This window comes from Oryctolagus cuniculus, chromosome 10 (assembly GCF_051225735.1).
Source record: "Oryctolagus cuniculus isolate XC-2025 breed Fujian yellow rabbit chromosome 10, ASM5122573v1, whole genome shotgun sequence".
In the NCBI taxonomy this organism is placed as follows: domain Eukaryota; kingdom Metazoa; phylum Chordata; class Mammalia; order Lagomorpha; family Leporidae; genus Oryctolagus; species Oryctolagus cuniculus.
Genome location: NC_142876.1, coordinates 78,885,185 through 78,900,586, shown reverse-complemented (window position 1 = coordinate 78,900,586; position 15,402 = coordinate 78,885,185). Strand labels below are relative to the sequence as shown.

Below are 15,402 nucleotides of genomic sequence, written 5' to 3'. Positions count from 1 at the left end.
TGGCTTGACCCAGACCTGGCTGTGGTGGCCATCTGGGGAGTAAATAAGCACATGGAAGATTCTCTCTCTCTTAAAATAAATAAATAAATCTTTAAAAAGGCAGCTAAGAACAAGAACCCACTGGGGTGGGTCCCTGGGTTACTTCCAAATCTGTCTTTGTTACATTTTTCATTCTCCTCCCAAAGCAAATTGCCCTGACCGTGAATGAGGGCAATTCTTAGCTCCAGCATGTCCAAGGCTCTGACAGGGAAAGTGAGTCGCGATGGCAGGAACGCTCACTGGTGGACTGCAAGCTGCCTTGCTGAATTAAGAGCCGGCCCAGCCACCCTGCAGAAGACGCTGTCACAGTACAACAGTGCCGACACACCTACAGACGGGGAGGATAACAGTGCCGACACACCTACAGACAGGGAGGTTAAGAGTCCCTGCCATTGGCACCGTGAGGCTGGGACTTGAGGTTCTCCAATATAGAGGATGTTGCCTGGGGGGCGTCACTCTGTCTGTGCCTGCACCCTCTCTCTGGGCATCAGTGTGTTGCTTAGATCCGGGTGGTGGTGCTCCCAGCTACGGGACACATCCACTGAGGTCAGCAAACGCTCAGGGCCACCCTGGCCTGTGCCTGGGAGACGCCCTGCCTGCCTGCACTTCCGCCTGATTCATGGTTTTATGGAACAAAGACCCTAGGACACTATGATGGGGGCAGGGCAGCCTCTGGAGTGAGTATCAGGGGCTCTGCCTCCCCCAAGTCGAACGGGAGGGACAGATAGACTACTCCATGCTACACTTGCAGGGCTCAGAGCCAAGGCAGGAAGCGCACCTGCGGAGGTGGGGCGGGGCTTCCTGAGGAAGGTGGGCCAGAAAAGTGGGTGGGGAGAGGTAGGAGAAGGGAGTGCTGTGGGAGGCAGAGCAGCTGTGCAGTGGCACCCCGGGGTGGGGTGGGGAGGCCCCTCAACTACAGAGTCCAGAAAGAGCTGCCGACTTAGCTCCTTATGGGCCCCTGGAGGCCTTCATCCCCAGGGCAACTGGAAGTGACGCATCACCCAGTGCCAGCCCCCGGCTTCTTGGCTTATGCTAATTGGTAAACCCGGTTGGGCCTCACCACATACAAAGCTCTGGATTCTACACTGAAGGACAGAAAACTTCTCTGTGTCGTGCGGCGGAGCGCCTGACGCTCTGGAGACTGCGCCGCTACGGGGACCTGATGGTGGATGCCCCGTGAGTCAGTTCGGGTCTTCTCACCCAGGATCAACATCCCCCTCTTTTCTGAGCAACCATCTTCATGATTCCACCCCAGCTGCAGGGATGAGTGTGTGACCCGAGCTGGGCATGGCCCAGCGTCTCCATCCTGTGGCCACAGGGACTGGCTCAGGGCTGTGGATGGGAGCCAGTTAGAGCCAGCGGTCCTGAACCTCGGGACGTGCTGCGATTGCTGAGAGGCCTGTTCTGGTTGTTATGGATCTGAAATTGGAAGGTGCTTTTTTCTAGAAGTGGAGCCAAGACAACAGAAAGAGAAGAAACAAGAGAGTCGGGCTCCTGGATCAAACTGTGCCTGAAGCCACTTCTCCCCAACTTTCCAGTTGTGTTATATATATATAGCATTTTTCCTTCTAAGAGTCTTGGTTGGCTATTCTGTCACCTGCAATGAAGTAGTTTTTTTTTTTTTTTTTTTGACAGGCAGAGTGGACAGTGAGAGAGAGAGAGACAGAGAGAAAGGTCTTCCTTTGCCGTTGGTTCACCCTCCAATGGCCGCCGTGGCCCGCGTGCTGCGGCCAGCGCACCGCGCTGATCGGATGGCAGGAGCCAGGAGCCAGGTGCTTTTCCTGGTCTCCCATGGGGTGCAGGGCCCAAGCACCTGGGCCATCCTCCACTGCACTCCCTGGCCACAGCAGAGGGCTGGCCTGGAAGAGGGGCAACCGGGACAGAATCTGGCGCCCCGACCGGGACTAGAACCCGGTGTGCCAGCGCCGCTAGGCGGAGGATTAGCCTAGTGAGCCGCGGCGCCGGCTATGAAGTAGTCTTAATGCAACAGTGCTCAGGGTGAAACTCTTCCTTCATCCCTAATGTTAGAAGCTACTAAAATCCATCAGGTGCTTTGTTAAATTCTTAACAATAAAAACAAATTTATCCCCAGGCTGGTGTTGTGGCCCAGGAAGTTAAGATGCTGCGTGTGATAGTGGCATCCCATATCAGAGTTCTGATCCAAGCCCTGGCTGTTCCGCTTGTGATCCAGCTCCCTGCTAATGGACCTGGGAAGGCAGCAGAAGATGGTCCACGTATCTGGGCCCCTGCCACCCATGTGAGAGATCAGGATAAAGTTCCAGGCTCCTGGCTTCAGCCTGGTCTAGTCCTGGCTGTTGTGGCCACATGTGAACCAACAGGTGGAAGCTAGCTCTCACTCTATCTCTCCCTCTCTGTCACTCTGCCTGTCAAGCCAATAAATACATCTTAAAAAATTTTTAAAAATTTATCCCCAGTGAAAACTTGAAGCATCAGCTACATTGAGCTCTGAAAAGCAGAGTACAGAATGCAGAAACACATTGCTTAACCAATGGTAAAATTATGGAAAAATTCCCTAAAAATAGGGAAGAGGAAACTGGATGTGGAATTAGGAGATGGAGACGCAGCTCTGTGACCTCAGACAAGGGACCTTTCCTCTGGGCCTCAAAATTCTCAGCTCCACTCTCTCAGGGGACATGGCCTTTGCTAGGCTTTGGTCACCCAATGTCGGCAAGCACAGATGTAGAAAGCCCTACTTGTACCCAAGGGAAATGGAAGTTTCTCTTCGAGCTACAAAAGTCCCTACCTGCTTTTGTCTGGGGTAAGAAAGGCTCATCACTGGCTTGTTCCCAGGGAAGGGACAGACCCCAAAGGGTCCAATCATGGAGATCTCAAAAGGCAGCCCTGGGAGAGGGTGGCACAGAGGGGCTGTGGGGTTCCAGCCAGGTGTGAGCCCTAGTATGTGCCACCCTCTGACTGGCTGAGAGAGAGAGAGAGAGAGAGAGAGAGAGATACTGGCCAATCTTGGTTTTCTCTCAATTCCAGCCAGGGAACAGGAAGGAGTTCACAGTGATCACATGGCAGCCACACTGATTAATTTCTAAATGTTGACACTGACAAGTTGTGCATGCTAAGTAATTTTACAGGAATCTGATGGGCAAGTGCTTTGTTTACTTAAATTTACCTAAATACTAATGTTTAGTATTCAACTAGGAATCAACCTGAAAGTTTGTACAACTTTTCAAAACACTTTTTTTTTAACCTAGTCTGAACTTCTAACAGTGAAGAAATATCTGTAAGAATCAGAGAGAGGAAATCAGTCACTGGAATAGGACTTTCACAGGCTTTTATTTATTTATTTATTTATTTTTTATTTGACAGGTAGAGTTAGACAGTGAGAAAGAGACAGAGATAAAGGTCTTCCTTCCGTTGATTCACCCCCCAAATGACTGCTACGGCTCTGAAGCCAGGAGCCGGGTGCTTCCTGGCCCCCCTGCGGGTACAGGGGCCCAAGCACTTGGGCATCCTCCACTGCCCTCCCAGGCCACAGCAGAGAGCTGGCCTGGAAGAGGAGCAACCAGGACTAGAACCCGGCACCCATATGGGACGCCAGTGTCGCAGGGGGAGGATTAACCAAGTGAGCCACGGCACCAGCCCCACACAGGCTTTGCTTTTAACATCGTCCTGTCAGATGTGGGCACCGTGGTACAGCAAGTTAAACCACTGCTTGGGATGCCCAAATCCTCTATCAGAGGCCAATTTGAATCCTGCTTTCTTCACTCTGCTGATCCAGCTTCCTGCTAATGCATGCTGGGAGCAGTGATAACGGCCCAAGTACTTAGGCTCCTGCCACCCACTTGGGAAACCCAGATGAAGCTCCTGGCTCCTGGCTTCAGCTTGGTCCACCCTTAGCTGTTGTGGGCATTTGAGGAATGAATCAGCAGGTGGAAGATCTCTCTCTCTCTCTCTCTCTTTTACCTTTCAAACAAATAAATAAATCTTTTAAAAAACCTACAGTCACAGAAAAATATATTTTGTTCTTTAACAGTTCAATCTTTGAACCAATTAGATGTTTCTGTCTGTAGCAGATTTTAAAATTGTGTTTAAAATGCAATCTACAAACAGGCACCTGAAGTGGCTGTTGAGATTTGTCAGTGGTGCCTTCTCACGGCAGATGCCCCTTAAAAGTAGCCCTGGGGACTCTCACTCACCCTGAGTCCCGGTGGAGCCCCGACACCACTCTCGCCTCCGCTGTCTCATTCGGAATAGCAACCTGGGTGGCTCTTCTAGGGCTCCCCATGGGCCAAGACTCAGAACTTAGCTGAACAGCAAAGCAAAGATCAGAGTAACTACCTTTTTATACTCGTAAAATCTGACAGCCTCAACTCTCAGCAAGATGTCCACAAGACACAGCACACCACTCTCATTCTGCCGCGTGATCGCAAGAGGCAAAGACCATCCCTGTGGACAGGAGATGACCCTGCCAAGAAGAAGAACTGGATTTACAACCCCAGCCTGCGCTGCAGTTCCTCGGGGGCCAATGCACTGCCTGTGGGAGTGAAACAGGAGCACCCGTTGCTGAAGGTGAGCGGTGACCTACTTCATTACCAGTGCAGGGCTTTCTAAATTCTAGAATCCGGGGCAGACTTCACCCATCCTCACACCTCCCCTCCGGGTGTGACTTGAGAAAGCCCTATCGACGTGGAGTGATGCACAGAACAGAACACAGTGGTTGCTTGTGGTATCTCTCACAGTCACCCAAAAGGCTGTTTGGGGGGGAGGGGACTTGCTATTGTTACCCCTGGCATCTGTTAAAATGAGGACGTATTGGGGCTGATGTTCTGGTGTAGTGGGTAAAGCTGCCACCTGTGATGCCAGCATCCTATATGGGTGCTCCACTTCTGACCCAGCTCCCTGCTAACGCGCCTGGGAAAGCAGCAGAGGATGGCGCAAGTGCTTGGGCCCCTGCACCCACGAAGGAGACTTGGAGGTAGCTTCTGGCTTCAGGGCTCGGCCTGGCTCAGCTCTGGTCATTGTGGCCATTTAGGGAAAGAAGCAGTGTCTATGTCTTTCCTTCTCTCTCTGTAACTGACTTTCACATAAATAAATAAAATTTTTAAAAATGAGTATGTCCGGCGCCACGGCTCACTAGGCTAATCCTCCGCCTTGTGGCGCCGGCACACCGGGTTCTAGTCCCGGTCGGGGCGCCGGATTCTGTCCCGGTTGCCCCTCTTCCAGGCCAGCTCTCTGCTGTGGCCCGGGAGTGCAGTGGAGGATGGCCCAAGTGCTTGGGCCCTGCACCCACATGGGAGACCAGGAGAAGCACCTGGCTCCTGCCATCGGATCAGCGTGGTGCGCCGGCCGCGGCGGCCATTGGAGGGTGAACCAATGGCAAAAGGAAGACCTTTCTCTCTGTCTCTCTCACTGTCCACTCTGCCTGTTAAAAAAAAAAAAAAAGAGTATGTATTGCTTTTGTTCTACAAACAAGGATTGCTGTGAAAACAGGAAGGTGTCTGCACTCTGCCTTAGGCTGTGACTTTAAAACAGCTGGTGGAGTAGCTGAAAGACAGGACCACTGTAGTCCCCTGAATCATGACCATCAAGGCCTCCCCATAACCAGCAAGTCACAGTTCGCATGTTCTCATTTAATCTTCACACTCAATGGTGGGGACATTTTTTATGTCCATTACCCAGATGAGCAAACTGAGGCTCAGAAGAGCCAGGAGCCCACAGCACGAGCAAGCTGGTCTTCCCACTCAGGACAAGGTGCTCTTTCCCATAGCACCCCCAGACAGTGAGCAGGCTGGAATCCAGGCAGAGGGCTACACAGAGACAGGGGCTGGGTGGGCCACAGCTTTGGGCTCCCGTGTCAGAGAACAGAGCAAAACAGGGCTGGGGCCAGCTCACTGGGGCACTGGGGTTGCGGGGGCTGGGGTCTCAGATATGTCTGCGCATTGCTGCAATCTAAAATCCAGCTTTAAATTATTACGCGTCCTGGAATGCCACAAACAATTTTGAAAACTGCCCGTCAGGATCAGAAAGACACTTGGGGGATGGATCTTCAAAACAACCGCCAGGAATGAGAGATGGGCCCCTGGGACCCAGCAGCACTCTGCCCATTTATCAACCATCGTGGCCTTGGCCCTGCGTGCCCCGGGGGGCAGGCACGCAGCCGGGGGGCAGGCACGCAGCCGGGCTGCAGGCAAGGCAAGGCAAGCCGACACCCTTCCAGAAGCAGCACCCACATGACGAGAGATTTGTGCCTTCTGCTCCGCGTATTAAAAGAAAAACCAAACCAAGCCACCAGCGCCTTCTCTTTCAAACCGAGAAGCAAAGCTAGGGACCGCTTCCTATCTTTCTTTTTTTTTCTATTTGCTTGCAATCTTTCTGGGCAGCGCAGGAAGCACCCCCACAAGTCAGGGGACCATATTTTGTGCAATAGCAATTCTTCTAAATATAGGCCGTCACGCATCACAAGAAGGATACAGGCACTGTTCTCCAATGCTCCACGGAACAGGGCGGCTGGCAGGGCGGCAGGCGGGGTTCCGCGCTGAGATCCTGTGCTCCCTGTTAGCAGGAGGCTGGCTGCACTGTCTCCCTGGAGCGCGCTCCCTACCACCGCATCCCCTCCGCCCAGGCCTGCCTTAACAGGTCCATCAATTCCCGGGATGCCAGCAATGCCTCCTTCCTTAACCCGGAAGTAGCCGTAGGGATCCCAAACTGGGGCTATCGCTAACACTGGCCAGTGCCAAAGGCTGATTTCTGCTGTAACCTCATCTTCACTGCAGACACATAAAAGGGGAGACCTATAAACATTTCAGATTCATAATATACTACTTCCTCTCAGCTCTTGCAAGCGGAAACTTTGCTTGCGAGCAAAGGTGCGCTTCGCCTAAAAAAGTCATTTTCTCTGTCAGGAGGGCTCGTGGTGCACTTAGTCACAGCTGAAAAGTGTTTTAATCAGGCCCTTTCTCCTTTACAAGCCTGGCTTGCTCTGGGCTCCATCCCACAGCCGCGGGCAGGGAGGAAGATGGCTCTCAGATATCCTTTTGTTACCCTAATCAGAGCCAGAAGGATTGTATTGACTTTGGGGCCTGGGGGAGTTGTAGTTCTTTTGTATCCCTCTCCTCCAAGAAATCAAGTTTGATTAATTTGTCATCAAGGAAAAATGTGTGATCTGCTCGGAGCCAGGCCTTTGAAGCGGGAGGCTGGGCTTGGATTGCGGAGCTCGGGTCAGTAGGTAGAACAGCAGTGGTGCCCAATCGAACGCGTATCCCCTCTGCAGAGCTGCCAGATAGCATTTGAAACACCGCCCCACTCCGCCTTTTTTTTTTTTTTTTAACCTTTTCCACCCAAGTGTGCAGAATTGGATTGCTCCCGGTCTAAGACCTCTTTTACTTTAATTTTTAACATAGAGTGATCAGGTCCTCAAAGCGCGGAAGACCCAGAAAACATGTAGCCCACTCCACAAAGCACGGGGTGGAGGGGGTGGGGGCGGGGAGGACCTGACCTCCCGCCGATCTTAAAAGACCGCTGAGAGTGGGAGAGCCCAGAGGGCTGAACCCGGTGTCAGCACGTGCTTCTGGAATGAATAATCGGAAGGGGTCTCCAGCTGGGTCAGGGGACAGATGCTCATTTACGATGCCCCGCCCTTGTTAACCTGCACTTAGTGGAGTTCCCAAACTGCTGAAAATGCATAAGGCAGTGGCCCCAAGATATTATTTAATCCTAGACTTAGCGTCGTATTTCTTCTTTGGATGCGGTCTATGCTTTATAGGGAGTTACAGGGCTTTTAAAAATTACAGAGTAAGCAGCCTGTGCATTCCGCAGTGTCAGAAGCCCCATATTTAGCATGCTGGTGCACAGGCCGCTCGCCATCGTCGCCCCCCAGGTATAGGCAAGACGGCGCGACGCGGTGAATTACCCAGCAGAAGTCAGGGGCCAGCTTGGCTTTGAAAGATGTTTGCAAAGCATCAACAAATTATAAACAGCCTCCGCGGTTACTGAATTCAGAGTCTAAACTGTTATTAGAGAATTTTAAAACAATAGCGAGATTAGCGAAAACACCTGGCTTGGGAAATCTAAGGGTATTTTCACTTAAAAAAAAAACACAAAATGACTCTGCTTATGAACACATTCAAACACTCTTTCCTTCAAACATGCATTGAATTTGTACTGTGACAGGTAGGTGGGCCACCAAGATGGCTCAGATACACCACCTGCCTTTCTTATGGTCTGATAGCATGGCTTTAGTGACGTTTGTCAATTTACTAAATTGTAAGCTCCATGAAGCAGGCACGATGTTTTATTTTTGTGTCCTCGGTGCCCTAGCATGTAAGAGTTGTTTGATACGTACCTGCCAAGTGAATGAGTTGGGATTACACATGGTCCGTATCTCAGCTCTACTAATGCCAATCAACTTTAAGATATCCGGGATGAAAATAACATGCATGCAATGTAACACAGGGGACTCCTTGGAATTTTCCATAATTGTCTCCAATGACAAGTCTGACTGTCTAAAATCCAGAGTGGACAACAGGAGCTTTATGCCTCAACAAGAATTTGTTCAGCCTGGAAAATATTTTTTTATCAACTGAACTTGCATCTTATATTCTGGAGTAATGATGGAATCATTTCCTTAGAAAATAACTAATTAGAAATATCACCCAGGCTATGTTCAAGGCAAATCAATTCAGAAGTCGGGTACACAGAACTCAAGCAAGGGGCCAATTTGTTTCTCCGAGTATGGTCCTGGTAACTTGGGGAGACCAGGGAACAAGCAGTTGGGAGATCAGTGGTTTTGGCCAGGATATTGCCAGTGAAGACTTCCAGGACCTCAGACAAGCTGAGCTGAACCAGTCTCAAGAGCAAAAGAGTTTCCTTGGAGCAGTTAACCGTCTTTACTGTTTGGATGAAAGCGTACAGCCAACCAATGGAAGTGCCATTCAGTAGCCCTCTGCTAGGTGCAAAGGAGTGAGTTGGGCGCTTCATGTCGTGTTACCTGCTTTCAAAAAGCTCTACCCATCCCTTCTAATGAAGAATGCAGAACTCAGGAGAAGTTGAGTAAGTTGGTCAAGGCACAAGACAATAGAATTTCAACCCAGTAAAGCAAATTCCTAACTAAGCTTATTCCATTATGCCAGCTTGCCTGCTGACTGTACACAATTCAAGGCTAAGTTGGGCACCCCAGATGGCTTCAGTCCAAAGAGAATCCAACGGGTCTCCCTACAGCCTTCAGTGGCAAAACCACCAAACCTTTTACCAGGACACCTGACATTCTGGTCAAGAAACCAAATCCCATCTCCTCTGCTCTTCCTCTTTGCAATCTCCAGTAGCAGCATTTGCAAACACCAATAGTTAAAGGTCACCAATAAGAAGCAAGGAGGGATTTTTGCATGATCCATCTGTGCTGGGATAATCCAGAGTTGGCCGTGAATACATTTAAGGGCCTACACACTAATTCTTTTTCACCTGCCATCCACACCAGTCAAATGTGTTATTCTTGTACATTCTTCGGAGAAGTGTGTTAGGCATGTGTGCCTACAGATTGGGCACTCAATAAGTGAGACAGAAAAGCAAGCTTCAAATATAAATTTTTTAATTCCTAGTTAAAGCCTTGAGAAAAATAAGCAAGTGGATGGTGGGTCCAAACTGGTTCAAGACAAATTCGCCCACATAGGACTGAAGCAAAGAAGCAGGTTAGAAAGTGTGTCTTCCCCACCTAAGCTAGGCCATGAAGGTAAGAGCACTGATTTCAACAGCCAGGAGGTTTGCGGATCTGGATGAAATTTCACCACAGAATACTTGTGTGACCTTAAACAAATTCTTTATTTTTTTTCTGTATCATTTCTTCTTCTGTAAAATGGAAAGTTTGAGCTAGGCCAGCAAATTTTCCACCTTTCGCTTAAAGCTAGAGAGCCCTTCCTTTACAAACTCTCATATGGAATCTCCAGTTTCTATCACAGCAGCCTGGCATTAGTATAGGCTGGGGTCACGGTACCTTTCATGTGTGTTGGCTTTGCAGCTGACGGTGTGACCTGGGGGAGGTTATTTCACCCTTGAACTTCGTATCCACACACTGGAAATGCAGACAACAACAGTGTCTACTTCATAGGGTTCTGGGGAGAAGTAAATTAATTCATCTGTATGCTTGGATGGCATGAAACTCCATGCCTGTTAGCAGTTATTACTGATACTATAGCTATGAACAGAGCCACAACATAGTGCCTTTGCCATCTGGCATTCACCAATTTAAAGGACTTACAAATGGACCCAACACTCAAAGGTAGAAGAGCTCCTTATAGGTACAGTGAGGTTTTCTACTTCCTGTGATAAAACCAGAGAGAAATGTAAGGAAGTGCTTCCTGGAGGTGAGGACAGCAGTTACTTCAGTGGGGAGCAAGGCAGTGCTTGAAGGGGACTCTGGGGTGGCCGGCAAGGTTCTATTTCCAAGAGTGTCCTCCTTACAACAATTCACTGAGTTACGCACCTGTGTGGTTTTCTCTACCTTTTATTTTACAATAAAAACTACAATGGTATTTCATAAAACAAAAACAATTAGTACATAAATGGTACTTACTAGCTTCCAAAATTTAAAGTTTTGCCATGCATACTGATAATGCATTCCCTGGTGGAAAATAAAATATGCGATCCACATAAAAAATGTTTTGTCATGCAATGCACGGCGGTGTTATTGTTTCATTAGACTTTCCAAAATACTTTTTAAAAATAAAATGTACAGTAAGAACTCTGCAGTATCTAAAATTATTTCTGTAGAACCAACCTCCTGGGGCCTGCTTTTTGAAAGCCAATGGACCTCTGTGAAAATTCTATGTGATTCTGTGATGTTCGTTTTTTACAAAAGACACATTCTGGAAAACCGGAATCTTGTCCTTTTATAATTTGACTATCCTCATGAAACACCAATTATTTTTGCTTTAATAAGGATAGACTGTGTTCATGTTTAACCTTCATTATTTCTCTGCACGAAGAGTGAATCACAAAACCCAAATGTTTCCTAAGACCTAAAACCTTCCTCCAGGCCCCTACTTTAAAGAATCCTGCATGTGCAAAACGCAAATGATTTAAGTTTCCTGAGTTCAAGAGGAAATTGGGGAGTAAGAACTTGTCTGCATCTTTAATGCAGGGAGGAGCACACGCACTCAGCTCTACCATCTGTACAAACGGTACCAGGGTTCAACATGCTTGTGATTAGAAGCGCTTATGATTTATGCTTGCTAGTTAAATATGCTTATGATTTAAACTTATTTTCTCTGGCAAGAAATAAGCTAGTCAGCACCACAGCCTGGCCAGATGATGGGAAATAGAAATATATTTCAGTGATATATATTTTAACTTGCTGAACTTTGTAAACGCTACTGTTTTCTTTTCTTCCTATAACAAAAGACCTATCATCCTGTAAGATGCCAGGGATTTTTTTAAATACATTTGTTAGTGAAAAAGCAGTTAAGAGTTACTTAATAGAAATTTTTACATGAAAAGGAATCACCAGGAAAGAAAAGACATGCATGGTCTTCACCCCCTCAAACACGGATGTTAGGTGGGGAAGGCAGAGTGTTTGCTAACAAAGTAACCAAGAACACGTTCCAAAAGGGGCACTGATAATCTCTAGATGACAAAGCACACACAGGATGCACGGCGACAGGAGTCAGACTCAGCTATGAGAAGCAGATAGTAGGAGATTCCAAAGCTGTCACAGTGTCATGCGCTGCCCCACAAAGACTGCACTAAATTTGCTGTGTTAAAATTGCCTGGGCATCACACATGCATTCTTGAGTTGCTAGCTCTTGTGCCGACAGAGGCGACAGTCTGCAGAGAGAGGCAAGAAATAAGAGTTTGCTGGCATTCTTGTTTTCTTTCAAATGGATACATGAGGGATCCTCAAAACATTCATGGAAAATGGAATCAAATGGGCCAGCGCTGTGGTGCAGCGGGTTAAAGCCCTGGCCGGCAGTGCCAGCATCCCATATAGGTGCGGGTTCAAGTACCAGCGCTTCACTTCTGATCCAGCTCCCTGCTAATGCGCCTGGGAAAGCTGCAGAGGATGGTCCAAGTCCTTGGGCCTCTGCACCAACGTGGGAGACCTGGAACAAGCTCCTGGCTCCTGGCTTCAGCTCAGCTCCAACTGCCATTTGGGGAGTCAATCATCAGATGGAAGACCTCTCTCTCTGTCTCTGTCTCACTCTATAACCCTTTCAAATAAATAAAATAAATCTTAAAATAAAAAAGGAAAATGGAATTTAACAATACATTTATTTTGGTGCAAAGAATTTTCAGATCCATGCACACAAGAGGCCTTTGAAACATTCATGGAAAATGTGTCTTATAAAAAATTATGCATGGATTTAAAACTTTTTGTACCAAAATAAACTCATTTTTAATTCCACTTTCCAAGAAGTCTTGAAAGTACAGCATAGTAGACAGCCAGAGAGGAAGAGTAAATTTCACTCTACTTGGCTAAATGGGAACAACTGAATCTCATGGTTATTCTGTAGCACAAAAAAAGAACCCAGAACAATCGATTTAGTCTAAAAGGAAACCATCATTACTAAAGAGTTAAAAAAAAATGAAAACAAGCGAACTGTTTTGTTAAAGACCAGGTTGAGCGCTATGTGCAGATGTGTTCAACAAGGGAGTGTAAAAGTAGAAATAGAGGCTTCCCAAGAGACCACAGCGCACCTCAGACAACCCACTAAGTGTCAGGCAGCACACTAGGAGCTTCACACGTCACAGCTGCTGGACAGAATGTGCAGAATCAATGGGGTTACGGGCATCAGCGCACACAGACTTGTAACCCAATTAAGAGTGAGCAACGGAGTTCATAAACCTGCATGCAATTTGAAACCTGGGGGATGAAAATGACATTTCTATATACTAAGAATCCAAATAGAGTGTGAGCATGAGTGGCAACAGATTAGAACAGAACTCCAAATTCTGCAACCTAATAACACTTAAACCCCGTGAAATTATACCTCGAAAACAGAGAAGCACAAATTCCCAGCAATGTAGTCCCAAATTAAAAGACTGCAAGAGCATTTGCATGAATACTCTCGACATTTGCACCAAACACATACATCACTCCATTTCTCAAGTAAGAAAAATACAATCCAGTCTTACCTTATTGCTGCAAAAGGCTGGAATAAAAATTACCGACTTAGAGAAGCAACTTTCACATGTATCTGAACATCAAACACAACACACAATATAAAATCAAAAATAACTGGAACAGAAAAGTTTTCAGTCTGACCTTAAAAATACTGAGGAAATCACTAGATGAAGCCAGATCAAAAGCGAGGGCATTACACCAGCTTGTAGCCAGATGTGAGAGGCTCCCCGATTGCACAGGGCACAGATGGTATAAAACGGGGAGGCGGCGGGGGCGGGGGGGGGGGGACAAGCAGATCCAAAACATAAGGCAAATAAACCTGGTTCAACTTAGACAGGTAAGGCTGTCCTACAGAATGAGTAACGTTTGAGGCAACTGATAAGATTTTAAATTTGTAGCCGGCGCCGTGGCTCAATAGGCTAATCCTCCACCTTGCGGCGCCGGCAAACCGGGTTCTAGTCCCGGTTGGGGCGCCGGATTCTGTCCCGGTTGCCCCTCTTCCAGGCCAGCTCTCTGCTGTGGCCAGGGAGTGCAGTGGAGGATGGCCCAGGTGCTTGGGCCCTGCACCCCATGGGAGACCAGGAAAAGCACCTGGCTCCTGGCTCCTGCCAGGATCAGCGCGGTGCGCCGGCTGCAGCGGCGGCCATTGGAGGGTGAACCAGCGGCAAAAGGAAGACCTTTCTCTCTCTGTCTCTCTCTCTCACTGTCCACTCTGCCTGTCAAAAAAAAAAAAAAAAAAAAAAAAAAAAAAAAAAAGATTTTAAATTTGTGACAAATGGTGCTAGATGTCTCAAGGTAAAATGTGCTCACTCATTTACGTTTTGGAATCCTTTTGTGTAAAGAATTAAATGAAATGAAAATTCTCCCTGAGGACACATGCCAAGTGACGGTGACTTGTTACGAAACAAATGCCGAGAAGAGGGAAGATAGTGTCTGATTTTTTTTAAGAATAAAATACAACGATTGTAAGCCACATTACCTAATAAAGATCTAGGACGTCTGGGGAGAATCAATATATAGGGTCATGAAATTCATAGCTCTATTTGTAAACAGAAACTTGGTAACTGCGCTAAAATGTGCAACGTTGTTGAATATTTGTCATTCATCATATGAAGCGAAACAGCTAAAATTTCCACCTCCTTGATCCTGCATTAAAAGTTGCTTCTTCGTATGTGAAAGGGTGCCAGGTACCAATAATTTTTACAAAGAAAACTCGGGAACACACCTATCAATGCTGTGCTCATTTCTAAAATGCAAAGTTGCCAGTTTAACAAATCCCAGATAAATAAACACTTGTTCTAACATAAAAGTTCAAAAAAAATCCTCTGACTTCAATATTAGAAGTTGAAATTTTCATTAAAAAGAAGTCTTGCATTTCATTAAACGAGTTGACAGCTTTTCGCAGGCAGCAACCCAAATGAAAACATTTAACACAGATTCCTCTGACTTCATGATTTCTGAAGGACACGAGCGCATAGAATACCCAAAGGCTATTTCATCAGATATTCTGACGAGGTACACCCAACACACACATATACAATGGGACTCTGAACTTCAGCAGCAACGATGAACAGAAAAATACTGACTTCACAATGGCTTTCGCTTACCATTCACACAGTTTGGGGAATACTTCTTTCTTTTCTTTTTTTTTCTTTTTTTTTTTTTTTTTTGACACCTCTATGGATTAAAGAATCCCTCCAGTTTAGTAACAGCTTTGCTAAGCTACGTTTAGAAAGTGACAATTAATTTTAGTGGAAATTCATTCCTAGGCTACTTTGATAGTCATTTGAACAGTTTCGCGTTATTTTACATGCAATTTTATAGCTCTATAACGTTCATTTAATCTTGTTCAATGGTGCTGAACCCCAGATGCCGCAAGATATTATAGAAAAGTAGTTACTGCACATACGGAGTAACTACTTTTTCTGAACATTAATTTCTTTTCTCCTAACAGGCTGAAATGGTATTTATTAAAGAGAAAAGCCACCACTCTGGATTACAGGTTTTATATCAGGGACTTCCGGAGATGGGCTACTTGGATTGCTGTGGTACTAGCCATAAAATCTTTATTTATGAACATCATCTACTCCAGTCTTAAAAGAATGGCTTCTGGGGCCGGCATGTGGTGTGGCAGGTAAAGCTGCCACCAGCCAGCAGTGCCGGCATCCCATATGGCTGCTGGTTCGAGACCCAGCTGCTTCACTTCCCATCTAGCTCTCTGCTTTGGCCTGGGAAAGCAGTAGAAGATGGCTCAAGTCCTTGGGTCCCTGCACCCACAT

At 47.1% G+C, this 15,402-nt stretch overlaps 1 protein-coding gene across 1 annotated transcript in view; it reads right to left on the bottom strand.

Moving 5' to 3' along the window:
* Nucleotides 1-11,760: 11,760 nt before the first annotated feature.
* EIF4E3 (eukaryotic translation initiation factor 4E family member 3) overlaps nt 11,761-15,402 on the bottom strand; it is a 54,984-nt gene continuing 51,342 nt past the window's right edge. Inside the window, exons 7-8 of the mRNA XM_089305437.1 lie at nt 13,135-13,151; nt 11,761-11,826 (exon numbers count right to left, since the gene is read on the bottom strand). Of these exons, the coding sequence (XP_089161563.1) occupies nt 11,776-11,826; nt 13,135-13,151 (68 nt within the window). The 3' untranslated portion in view covers nt 11,761-11,775. The remainder of the gene's footprint in view (nt 11,827-13,134; nt 13,152-15,402) is intronic.